At 52.1% G+C, this 12,700-nt stretch overlaps 1 protein-coding gene across 2 annotated transcripts in view; it reads left to right on the top strand.

The window, feature by feature from the left end:
• Window positions 1-12,700, top strand: part of TSHZ3 (teashirt zinc finger homeobox 3) — an 89,267-nt gene that overhangs the window by 60,300 nt on the left and 16,267 nt on the right. The window contains exon 2 of one of the 2 annotated variants that reach the window (XM_027620128.2): window positions 7,363-12,166. The exons of the other annotated variant lie outside the window; for it this stretch is intronic. Coding sequence (XP_027475929.1) covers window positions 7,363-10,571 — 3,209 coding nt within the window. The 3' untranslated portion in view covers window positions 10,572-12,166. Of the gene's footprint in view, window positions 1-7,362; window positions 12,167-12,700 lie in introns of those variants that run through there. 2 annotated transcript variants of the gene reach the window in all.

Here is a 12,700-nt window from a genome sequence, read left to right as displayed (position 1 = left end):
TTTCTCCTGGTGTTCTCCTCTCTCTGCTCCTCCGCATCTCCCCCTCCTCACCCTTCTCAACACAGGACTCCGGACTTGGACAGGGTCTCTCCTCCCCCTGCGTCCGCTCCCCTCTGTCCAGCCCAGGCCCAGGATGAATGACGGGATTACAGGGCCCACAGGAGGCACTCCTCTGGCCTCCTTTACTAGGAGGGGGCAGGAAGGGAATCTGAGGACGCTTTCGCAAGCAAAACCCCTTTCCCAGGAGTCTTGGGAATTTGAAAACAGAGGGCTTACCTCCGAACCTTCCTTGCGGCCCAGGAAAAGTGTAGATCGGCAGGACAGTTTACTGTGACATTGCCTCTGAGAGCAGGGTGCAGCCATGCCTTCTCCCTCCTGCCTCCCGGCCTGCCAGTGCCCCCTGCACCCCTGCCGTGCCCCCAGCCCCCATGGCTGGAGAGCACAGACCCAGAGGGACACTTCAACTCCTTCATCTCCTCCTTTTTGAGAGAGATTCCCAACGGTGTGATGAAGGGAATTCCCACTTGCCCAGAAATGAGTTCCATTATGCTCCAGCTTACTGTTTTATATTTATATCAAATGTATTAATTTCTTTTTACCTAGTGGTTGAGTTTAGTTAATGACGACAGTAAATATTAATGAGAGAGCGGCTACCTCCCAACCTGATTACACGATGGTCTGGCTTTTCACTCCTTGGACACGTCCATCAGCCCCTTGGACATGTCCTTCGTCCCCGTGGCTACGTCTCAGGAGGTGGGAGCACTCAGGACCCTCCTGGAGGGGCAGGCATGGAATCCCTGGTATTGGGAAGCCAGGGAAGGCTGTGAGGTGGCAGGCTGCTCCATGTCCTGGGAGCACGGCCCATGCTCCACACCTTCTGTGTGGTTCCCCCAGGAATGGAGTCAAATCCCCTTGAAACCTGCACTGACTCCCGTGGAGTCGCAGCCGAGGGCTTGGGAGTGTCCCATCTAACTTGTCGGAACTCCAGCTTCCTCCAGCGTAGACGAGGAATTGTGCAGTCCACCTGCCGGGACCATGGAGAGGGTCAAATGCAATGAATGGGAAAATGGTTCATAGACAAGCTCGTATTAGGCTCGACCATTGGTTTTCATCCTTGACGTTCCAGGGGTACCCGGCTATGGGAGTTTGCAGGGAGCTCTCGTAATTCTGACAGCTTTGGTGTTGCATGAACATGCGTCTCTACCCTAGAGTCCCCTTTGGTTCTGCCTGAATGCAGTTCTGCAGTTCATTCACCAGCCCCCAAATATGCCCTTGGCCTTGAGCTATGGAGAGATGGATTGCCGTGTTGCTGCTTTAAGCTCTTGCTTTTCATTGCGGGGAGAGATAGTGGGGAAGCAGTGGTAGCAGATCTGGAAGAGCTCACCTCTTGGAGAGGAATTTTTTCCACTGGGCCACTTGGGGAAAAATGAAACACGAGGCCCCCGTCCGCCCCTCGCTCTCTCGCTGGCCTCCACTCCCGCGTGTGTCTTTGAGTCTTTGCAGCTGTTGACTTGGTTTGAATGAGAGTCTCCCACCCCCACTACCGGAGCCGGCGGCAAAAGTTTCAGTTTCACTTGTTCAAGAGCGAAGAACCATGATAATGCATTCCTGGAGAGCGATATTTGGGTGCGGGCACCATCTGGGTGGCTCCAGGGCAGGGAGACCACCATCAGCCGTGCCTCCTTCTTTCTCTTCAGAGTGGGGGCTGACATCCTGTCTGTCCTTCCCAGAGGCGCTTCCCCATGAGGTAGTCACACACAGAGGGAACTGGTCCAGGAGGGAATTTGGATCAGACCCTGGCACATCTGCTGTGCTCTGGGACTGGCCGGAGTCTGGATCCATGTAGATGTTTGGGCAACTGTTAGGAGGTTTGAAGAAGTCATCCATGGTGTTCATTCATTCATTCATTCACTCATTCCATGGATATATGTTGAGTGGCTTCTGCGTGCCAGACGGTTAAGTTTGCAGCAGACACTGGGAGGTGGGGGCTGCCGACCACATGAAGCTGACAGTCTGTTCGAGCATCCTGGAACGTCTGGCTATAAGCAGGTGATTCCAGTGGTGTGCCTTGTAACAAGAAGGGAGAGGATGCTAAGGGAGTGAAAGCTGGGGTCAGAGAAGTCCCCGGACGTTACCTCTCACCCGTGCCCTGGGGAGGGGTGCACTGGCTCACCTTACTCTTGTGTGCATCTGCCTTGGTGTAGATGCACACAAGGAGGTAGCAGTGCACACTGGATGGTGAGAGGCCTCTTGGCACATTCTAGAAGCTGCTGGGCTGGGGAGGAAGCAGGGCCAAGACAGGGGAGGACTTCGGGGTTGCTTTGAGGAATTTGAGCTTTCTTCCAAGCCAGATGGGAAGTCACCGAGGCTGTTTGTTGCAGGTTTGGTGTGGGGGTTAACCTGACTGGCCTGCTGGTCAGTAAGGACATGAGGATCGGGTGGCTTTTCATGGAGAATAGATGGGAGGGGCTGGAGCGGGGGCTCACTGAGGAGAGGGCCAGTGCTGCTGGCTGCCCAGGGAACAGGAGGAGGGGCAGATCCTGTGACAAAGGCTGGTAGCAAGCCTCTTGCTGCTGGATTTGACCTCCAACTACTCTCTTTCCAAAGGAGGTGGTGAGTACCTGTGCCTCACCTACTACGTGCAAAGCTGGGGCAATGTGGACCAGGGTCCTTGCCTCGGAGAATTCAGATGAGAACATACAGAACGTTAAATAGCAGCAAGGAACTCACCTAACTGGTCACAGTGGCCAAGTTCCCTGAGGCTCCGCATGGCTCACTGTCAGGTCGGGCTAGTGGATGGTGTCCGCCATTGGCCCTTAGGGAGGAGAGGCCCCTGAAGGCCAGTGTGGTGGGGACAGAGACCAGCTTCTCACCCAGCCTACCTGCCCCCCAGTTGATGTCCCACTATCCCCTCTGACTGGAGACACCCAGTTTCCCCTCCCCTCCTTGCCTGACCAGGGCATTAACTGTCCCAGTGTCCAGGAGACTGGGGATTTTGCTCCTTAGTCCGGAGAAGAAAGGACTGAGAAATGCCTCGGCTGAGCGTTCACAAGGAGCCCGTGCTTGGAGAAGTGAGCGTGTTTCTACCTCAGTTTACCCCTTTCTCGGGAAAGCCATAAAGTAAGGAAGGGGACAGGGGAGGAGCCAACTGATCCAATGCCCTGTCTCACACGGAGGGGGAAACTGAGGCCTAGAGGAAGGAAGCGCCATATAGGGTTCAGCATGCACCACCTCTCCGGGCGTGCGTGGGTCCTCAGTTCAAATTTGTGGAGCGAATGCACCTTTCCTTCTCTTAACCCCGTGTGCCAGTGCTCCGGGCTCCTCGGCCCCTCCCTCACCACGTTTAGTGACGAGAGTGGCCATGATACTCTTGGAGGAGTGCCATGATTGCGAGACGTAGCAGAATGATTCGTGCTCTGGCCTTTCTTCTAACGTGGAGGGAAGGACCGACGGGCAGAAAACGGGCAGAAGTCTGAGGCTCAGCCTAAAGAGATAGTCCTCCCCGCCGGGTCTGGAAAGGAAGCAGCGGGGTGTGTGTGTGTGTGTGTGTGTGTGTGTGTGTGTGTGTGTGTGTGTGTGTAGGTGACGACATCCCTATCACAGCCGTGTGCAAGTGTGCTTACCTGCAGCCTCAGAAACCGTGACGAGGCCAGGGGTGGTGTGTGGTGTGATGCCAGGTCTCCCCAGGACCCAACACCTCTCAGCACCGAAGCTTTTTAATTTTCCTCAGAGCAGGATTCTGTTCCCACCAGGGAGGTTGGCCTTACTTTTCTTTCAATATTAATTTCCTCTTCAGTCATCAGACTGGTGGCATTCTGATCGGGCTGGGTGATTTACAGCATATTGGAGGGCACCAAGGGGCCCCATGTGGGGCAGGAGCTGGTCAGATCAGTGAGGTGCCTGTCGGGGTGCTCCAGACGGTCCATGCACACCCTGCACTGTGCTGAGGCTTCCCCGGGGTGCCCCGTGCTCCTGGGTGGGAGGTGGCCGGGCAGAGCCACTAGATTTTTTTCTTAGCTGGTGGTCTGCATGCCATGCCATAGTGGGCTTGTCTGTGTCTGCCCTTGACCCCAGCTTCTTCTGGCTGCCCGGCATCCTCCCATAGCTGCTTCAGCTGGGCCATTTCTGGATCGTGGCCTCTTGCAGACTTACTTCTGTGGGAGCCATAATGAGAGCAAAGTTCCCAGAGTGTGGTTTCACTTTTCAGGCTGTGGCTCAAAGGGGAGAAGGGGCTCTGTTTCCACGGGGCCAGGCTTTTCCTTGCATCTCAGCTGGAGGGATGTAGGCCGTGTGGTTTTCTCCTCCCTTCCATGTTCAGAATGGAGGCCCTTGGATGGGTACATTATACATCCGGGCACCTGGGGCATCTCTGCAGATGGTGGGCTGTGTCTGGTTAAACTCCGATCGCCTTGCTCTAGCTCCTTTCCGAGAGAAATGCAGACCCGCCCCGGACACTCTGACCAGCTCATGCTGTGCATCCCTGGCTAGAGCGACCGGCTGCCTGGGTTTGCCCGGGTCTGAGAAGATTCTCGGGATGCAAGACTTCCCTGCTAACACCGGGGCACTTGCAGGCAAACTGACTCTTGGTCCCTCTACGCGCCCCCCTCCAGGCTACCCTCCTTCCAGACCTGCCAGCCCTGTTGAAGTTTTTTTTTTTTTTTTTAAGATTTTATTTATTTATTTGAGAGAGAGAATGAGAGAGAGAGAGTACATAAGAGGGGGGAAGGTCAGAGGGAGAAGCAGACTCCCTGCTTAGCAGGGAGCCCAATGCGGGACTCGATCCCAGGACTCCAGGATCATGATCTGAGCCGAAGACAGTCGCTTAACCAGCTGAGCCACCCAGGCGCCCCTAGCCCTGTTGAAGTTTGAGAGCCACCTTCCAGGATGCACTGCTGGCTGAGGAAGGCTGTCAGGAGAGACGGAGGTCTTTCTTTTTTTCTTTTCCTTTTCCTTTTCCAAGCAAGGCATTCACCTTAGCCACCCTGGCCCGCAGAAGAGCCTCCCCTGGTCAGCACAGTGTTCCAAGTGCACGGCCTCAAACCGGAGGCCCACCCCAGTACCTCATACATCAGCTGACCTGAGCGGGGCCCTCTCCTTGGCCCGCTTGTAAAGGGCCTTCCGTGGCCCAAACACCCAACCCCTCGCTTTGCTGTTGGCGTATCCCTGCGGCGGTGGCCCACACACATGAGTGTCCCTGGGGCACCAGCTCCACTCACCTCAGTGTTGGGTTGCTACTCTTGTCTCAGCTTAGAATTCTTGGCGCTCGAAGGGGGATTTAGGAATGGGAGAAAATCACACTCGACCAGCATGGAAGAGCAAGGGAAGGGAAAAGTCTGTGTGTCTTCCAGGGAATCTTATTTGTTTGAGTCATTTCACTTTTTTTTTTTTTTTCCTGGTGTCAAATTGGTAGGAGGCAAGTCTTTAAAACTGTGGAAGGAAATTCTACAAATGAAGCTTCCTTTTCTTTTCTGAGAGTTTGTCTGGGGTTTGGTTCTGTTTGGGTCCGCGAGACCGTTCGTGCTACAGCCATCCCGGCCACCAAAAGCACTCAGCCAGGGGCCTTCTGACGCAGGCATGTTGAGAAGCTGGCTGGAAGTGGTCCCTTTTTTCCCCTTTGTCTGCCTTAAAATTGCTGCTCACCACAAGGCCGGCCATGCCTGGTTGTTCACAAGGCCAGCCCAACTAGGCAAGGTCTGGTAAGGGGCAACCTAAGTCACTGGATGCAAAGAAATGAAAAAAAAAAAAAAAAAACACAAAAAAAAATTCCCCACAAAAACTTTATTCCCATTAACACGAATGTTCTCCTGGCTTTGCTTCTCTGGATGTGCCTGTTCTCGAACCCAGAGCTGCTCAGCCCTGCCCTCCACCTGCCCAGGAAGTGCACACTGGATTTACATCCCCAGTTACACTGCTTCCAGAAAGACAAGATCCCTGTTGGATGCCCATGAAGCTTATGCTGAGTAAATATTGACAAAGTAGTCTAAAGAGCAAACACTTTGACATTTGTAAGGTCCACTGGAAGGTCTTGTATATATTTATACAGCAGGAATGAGCACCGCATACCAATTTTCCTGAACTTGTTCTGACATAATTCTGCATGGATGGTATGTGTGCAGGTGGCTGAGAAAGCGGCTGAGTGTACACATGGAGGACGGGGCCAGGGCTGGGTCAGGGTCTCCTCTCCCATCTGGAACAGACCAATGCCTATCCTCTGGCAGCAAAACTTACTGTAAGCTTTTATGAGACCTGCTTTTCCAGAAGAAAGAAAGAAGAAAGAAAGAAAGAAAGAAAAAGAAAGAAAGAAAGAAAGAAGGAAGGAAGGGAGGAAGGAAGGAAGGAAGGAAGGAAGAATCCACAGAACCTTGTTTTCAATTTATTGCAATTGATGTACTTTCTTTTTACTTCGTAAAAATTTTATTGATGTTTTCGTACTTTATATTTATTAAAGATTGAGCCTCAAAAATGTAATGAGTAAAAAATGCTTGCTTAATTTAAATTGTGAATCTGTCTGTTAAGAAATGCATTAGGGGTAGGAGAAGCATAAGACATATTAATTGACAGACAGGAACTGCTGTCTCTGAGGTTGATACAAGTAATTTATTACTTTAGAAATGAATGCCACCTCCAGAATGTGCTTCATTAATTTCAAATTTAGTTTTAATTTCAAGCTGTTGCCCCTTGAGAAGAATAAGGTGGCAAATTATGTTTGAAGAGCAGATTTTTTTTTTTTTTTGCTCCAAAGAAACACCACATTTTAACTATTTAATTTTACAAATACACGTGCCCGTCGACTTTGCGGCGTTTTCCTGAGATTCGAGAAGATATCCTAGGTAAGCTCAGCACTTAACTAATGCTTTCTTTTTTCTTTTTTTTTCCCTTCTTTCATTTGTTCCTTTCTTCGTTCCCTTGTTCCTTCTTTCCTTCCTTCATTCCTTCCTTAATTCCTTCCTTCCTTCTTCGTTCCTTCCTTTTTTTGTTCTTTCCTTCCTTCCTTCCTTCCTTCCTTCCTTCCTTCCTTCGTTCCTTCCTTCCTTCCTTCGTTCCTTCCTTCTTCGTTCCTTCCTTCCTTCCTTTTTTTGTTCCTTCCTTCCTTCTTTCCTTCCTTCCTTCCTTCCTTCTTCGTTCCTTCCTTTTTTTCTTCCTTCCTTCCTTCCTTCCTTCCTTCCTTCTTCGTTCCTTCCTTTTTTTCTTCCTTCCTTCCTTCCTTCCTTCCTTCCTTCTTCGTTCCTTCCTTTTTTCGTTCCTTCCTTCCTTCCTTCCTTCCTTCCTTCCTTCCTTCCTTCCTCCCTCTCTTTCTCCCTTTCCCTCCCTGTCCCCGTCTCGGTCCTTCCTGTCCCGCTCTCCCGCCCGCTCTCACGGCAGCCTATGTTTCCGATGAGCTAAAGGCTGCCGCCCTGGTGGAAGAAGACCTAGACCCCGAGGAGAGCGTGGCAGATGGGGAGCCCTCGGCCAAGTACGTGTGCCCCGAGAAGGAGCTCAGCAAGGCCTGCCCCAGCTACCAGAGCTCCCCAGCGGCCGAGTTCTCCAGCCACGAGATGGACAGCGAGTCCCACCTCAGCGAGACCAGTGACCGCATGGCCGACTTCGAGAGCGGCTCCGTCAAGAACGAGGAGGAGAGCAAGGAGGCGGTGGCCGCCCTGGAGGACACGGCCGTGTCGGACAGCCTGGAGCAGATGAAGGCCGTGTACAACAACTTCCTGTCCAATTCCTACTGGTCCAGCCTGCACGTCAGCCTGCACCCGCCCTCGTCCGAGAAGAACAATGGTGGCGGCAGCAGCAGCAGCAGCACCAGCAGCAGCAGCAGCAGCGGCAGCTTCGACTGGCACCAGAGCGCCGTGGCCAGGACGCTGCAGCAGGTGCCCCAGGGCCGCGCGCTGCCCGAGCCCAGCCTCTTCAGCACCGTGCAGCTGTATCGGCAGAGCAGCAAGCTCTACGGCTCCATCTTCACGGGTGCCAGCAAGTTCCGCTGCAAGGACTGCAGCGCCGCCTACGACACGCTGGTGGAGCTGACCGTGCACATGAACGAGACGGGGCACTACCGTGACGACAACCACGAGACGGACAACAACAACCCCAAGCGCTGGTCCAAGCCCCGCAAGCGCTCCCTGCTGGAGATGGAGGGCAAGGAGGACGCCCAGAAGGTGCTGAAGTGCATGTACTGCGGCCACTCGTTCGAGTCCCTGCAGGACCTGAGTGTCCACATGATCAAAACAAAACACTACCAAAAAGTGCCTCTGAAGGAACCCGTCACGCCCGTGGCAGCCAAAATCCTTCCCGCCGCCGCGCGGAAGAAGGCTTCGCTGGAGCTGGAGCTGCCCAGCTCCCCGGATTCCGCCGGCGGGACCCCCAAGGCCGCGATGGCGGAGACCAACGACGTGCTTCAGAAGAACTCCAACCCCTACATCACGCCCAATAACCGGTACGGCCACCAGAATGGGGCCAGCTACGCCTGGCACTTTGAAGCCCGCAAGTCCCAGATCCTGAAGTGCATGGAGTGCGGCAGCTCCCATGACACACTGCAGGAACTCACCGCCCACATGATGGTCACCGGCCACTTCATCAAGGTCACCAACTCGGCCATGAAGAAGGGCAAGCCCCTCATGGAGACGCCCGTCACGCCCACCATCACCACCCTGCTGGACGAGAAGGTGCAGTCCGTGCCCCTGGCCGCCACCACCTTCGCGTCCCCTGCCCACACCCCTGCGAGCGTCTCGCCGAAGCTGAGCGTGGAGGTCAAGAAGGAAGTCGACAAGGAGAAGGCGGCCCCCGACGAGAAGCCCAAGGAGAAGGAGAAGCCCGGCGAGGAAGAGGAGAAGTATGACATCTCTTCCAAGTACCACTACTTGACGGAGAATGACCTCGAGGAGAGCCCCAAGGGGGGCCTGGATATCCTCAAGTCCCTGGAAAACACAGTGACGTCCGCCATCAACAAGGCCCAGAATGGCACCCCGAGCTGGGGGGGCTACCCCAGCATCCACGCCGCCTACCAGCTCCCCAACATGATGAAGCTGTCCCTGGGCTCCTCGGGGAAGAGCACGCCCCTGAAACCCATGTTTGGCAACAGTGAGATTGGGTCTCCCACGAAAAACCCGACCCTGGTCTCCCCGCCCAGCAGCCAGACCTCGCCCATGCCCAAGACCAACTTTCACGCCATGGAGGAGCTGGTGAAGAAAGTCACGGAGAAAGTGGCCAAAGTGGAGGAGAAGCTGAAGGAGCCTGAGGGCAAGCTGTCTCCCCCCAAGCGGGCCACCCCGTCCCCGTGCAGCAGCGACATCAGTGAGCCCGTCAAGATGGAGGCATCCAGCGACGGGGGCTTCAAGAGCCAGGAGGGCAGCCCCAGCCCCCAGCGGGACGGGTGCAAGGAGGGGAGCCCCCCGGCCGAGCCGGTGGAGAATGGCAAGGAGCTGGTGAAGCCCATGAGCAGTGGCCTGAACAGTAGCACAGCCATCATCACTGACCACCCGCCTGAACAGCCTTTCGTGAACCCTCTGAGCGCCCTCCAGTCGGTCATGAACATTCACCTGGGCAAGGCCGCCAAGCCCTCCCTGCCTGCCCTCGACCCCATGAGCATGCTTTTCAAGATGAGCAATAGCCTGGCCGAGAAGGCGGCCGTGGCCACCCCGCCGCCCCTGCAGTCCAAGAAGGCGGACCACCTCGACCGCTATTTCTACCACGTCAACAACGACCAGCCCATCGACTTGACGAAAGGGAAGAGTGACAAGGGCTGCTCTTTGGGTTCAGTGCTTTTGTCACCCACGTCCACATCCCCGGCAACCTCCTCATCCACCATGACAACGGCGAAGACATCTGCCGTCGTATCATTCATGTCAAACTCACCGTTACGCGAGAATGCTTTGTCAGATATATCCGATATGCTGAAGAACTTGACAGAGAGCCACACGTCAAAGTCCTCCACTCCTTCCAGCATCTCTGAGAAGTCTGACATTGACGGGGCCACGCTGGAGGAGGCTGAGGAGGCGACGCCCGCACAGAAAAGGAAGGGCCGCCAGTCAAACTGGAACCCCCAGCACCTGCTGATCCTCCAGGCCCAGTTTGCCGCCAGCCTCCGGCAGACCTCCGAGGGGAAGTACATCATGTCAGACCTGAGCCCCCAAGAGCGCATGCACATCTCGAGGTTCACCGGGCTCTCCATGACCACCATCAGCCACTGGCTGGCCAACGTGAAGTACCAGCTGCGAAGGACAGGTGGAACAAAGTTCCTCAAAAACTTGGACACCGGCCACCCCGTGTTCTTTTGCAATGACTGTGCGTCACAAATCAGGACTCCTTCCACGTACATCAGTCACCTCGAGTCACACCTGGGCTTCCGGCTACGGGACTTGTCCAAACTGTCCACCGAACAGATTAATAATCAGATAGCACAAACCAAGTCGCCCTCAGAAAAGTTGGTGACGTCCTCCCCTGAGGAGGACCTGGGGACCTCCTACCAGTGCAAACTTTGCAATCGGACCTTTGCGAGCAAGCATGCGGTTAAACTTCACCTTAGCAAAACACACGGGAAGTCCCCAGAAGACCACCTTCTGTACGTTTCTGAGTTAGAGAAGCAGTAGCATTCGCTTTCGATTAAAATGACTGTAATTTGCTTTGAGGGAAACTGTTGCAGGCACCTTAAGGCCCCTCTGTCTTGTTCTTGGCACATGTTCTTATTTTAACTGCGGAGAATCACTCTGGGCTGGACTGTTTTGTAGAACTGTACAGTGTTTAATAGAGGTGCATAATCAGCTGTTGTTACTGGTAAAATATGAAGGTTAAAACGCAGTGGTTAAGTGTTTGGAACTTTGTGTAAATGGGATTTAGTTGTGAGCATCCCCCCGATGCTTCAAGCTGCATGCATTAACAGACAGTTTAATTAAGCATTTATAACGAAATCGGGCACACTTTTTCCACGCGGCTCGAGTGTGCTGGCATTTCTCACCCTTTCATCTTTAGCCCTCTGAGTACTTTGAAGCACTTTTGCATTAATTTGGTTAAAAAATAAAATAAAATAATAATAATGTATGAAGCTCTGTTTTTTAAACTCCTTACCAGCTTAGTTAAAATTAATAATATGAACCTCCATTTATGCAGGTCTGCAGGGGTATAACACGCCTTGAAATTTAAAAGAATATTATTTTCACATTGAAACATAGATGTATATATTGTATAGATTTCAAACTCTCTTATGAAAAATGTGATTGTGGTTTAAATGACCTTTTTTCCTGCATTTACAGCAACAGTGTTTTATGTACCTGCTATGCTCTGGGCATAAGCCGTGCCTATGTATAGTGTATATTTCTTTTTTCTTTTCTTTTTTTTTTTAAGGTCTATGGGTTTTTTTTTTTACATGCAAACATTGTAAATTATACAGAAGATACCACAGATAGCATTTATAAAGTATACAGAAACATTATCTGAAAGCAAAGTATGATTGTTTGTTTTGCTATACAGTACATCTATATTGATAGAGGTTCATGTTTAAATTATACATATTTATTAGCATCATATTATCATTTGTTTTGAGCAGTCTGAATACACGAGGCCAGGAAACAGACATCCATGGCGGGCATCATAACTATTTTGCACATGATTTTTAAAGGTATTTATTAGAAGTCAAAGAACGCGCAAAATAAACTCAGTGCTCAAAGGGTTAAGTCTATTTGAAAAGGAATAAAAAAGAGCAACAGCAACAAAAAGAAGTCGTACTGTATCTCCTAAGCATTGATAAAGCCTTTAAAATGTTTGTACTGTAATACTTTGCTTAAAAGTCACGAGGCATTCTGTGATACAACGTCTTTCACTTATTTATAAGCCCTCTTGGTTGCTATTCCATACTGTAGGATGCCTTTTTATTTCGATTGGTAACTTTCTGTTTTGTTCTTCCTAATTATTCTCCCAAGATCCCACACTGCAGCTTTATCTTTAGGCTTATGAAAGGTAACCCGTGGTTACCGGCTCTCCAAGTGATTCTGTTCTTCTCCATTTTTGGCAGTTAATTTGCAGAAGTAACTGACAGCTGACACCATATGAGAACCTATGTATAAAATATTGGCATGTAAACAGCACAGACACTGTAACATACTCTGTGCCCTGTTTTGTTGTTGACAATGAACCACCATTATGTGACTCTTCATATAACCCTTTTTTCTACGGCAGCATTAAAATTGTCTTTTTGCTATAATTTTGTGTTGCGTTCACAATTCTGTCTGAAATGTGCTACGACTAACGAGCACATTAAAATTAAATTGTATGCGATCTGTTTATGACTGAGTCGGTTGCTGTGTCTGCCAGGTGCTGGCAGTCGGAAGCTGCCCGTAAATCAGGGGAGTTTTAGTGAACTTTGGCGTCTGGAGAGCAGGGAGCCCTCTTTTCAGAGCCTGCGTGGACAGAATTTTCCCTGAGAAGAGAACGTTAGAGAAAGGAAGACTTTCGCGTGAGGTTAGCTTCTCTCTGCGAAGGCGGTGTTAGAAACTTACTCGGGAGCGGAGCTTCGGGTCACACCCCTGGCGACCTGCGTGCTTGGGGGCCGGGGCTTTGGTCTCCCTCCGGGAAGTGCGTGAGGAGTCAGGGCCCTGAGCCCTGCAGGAGGCAGGTGTGGGGAAGACTCAGACTCGGTGCTGGGCGGTTCCTTCCTGTGGATTCGGGCTTTTCACGGAGCAGGAAACAGAGCCATGCCGGGAAGGTGGACTCTGGGACCAGAACT

This window comes from Zalophus californianus, chromosome 17 (assembly GCF_009762305.2).
Source record: "Zalophus californianus isolate mZalCal1 chromosome 17, mZalCal1.pri.v2, whole genome shotgun sequence".
In the NCBI taxonomy this organism is placed as follows: Eukaryota; Metazoa; Chordata; class Mammalia; order Carnivora; family Otariidae; genus Zalophus; species Zalophus californianus.
Note: the sequence above shows the minus strand (reverse complement) of the source record. Positions and strands in the feature narration are given on the sequence as shown.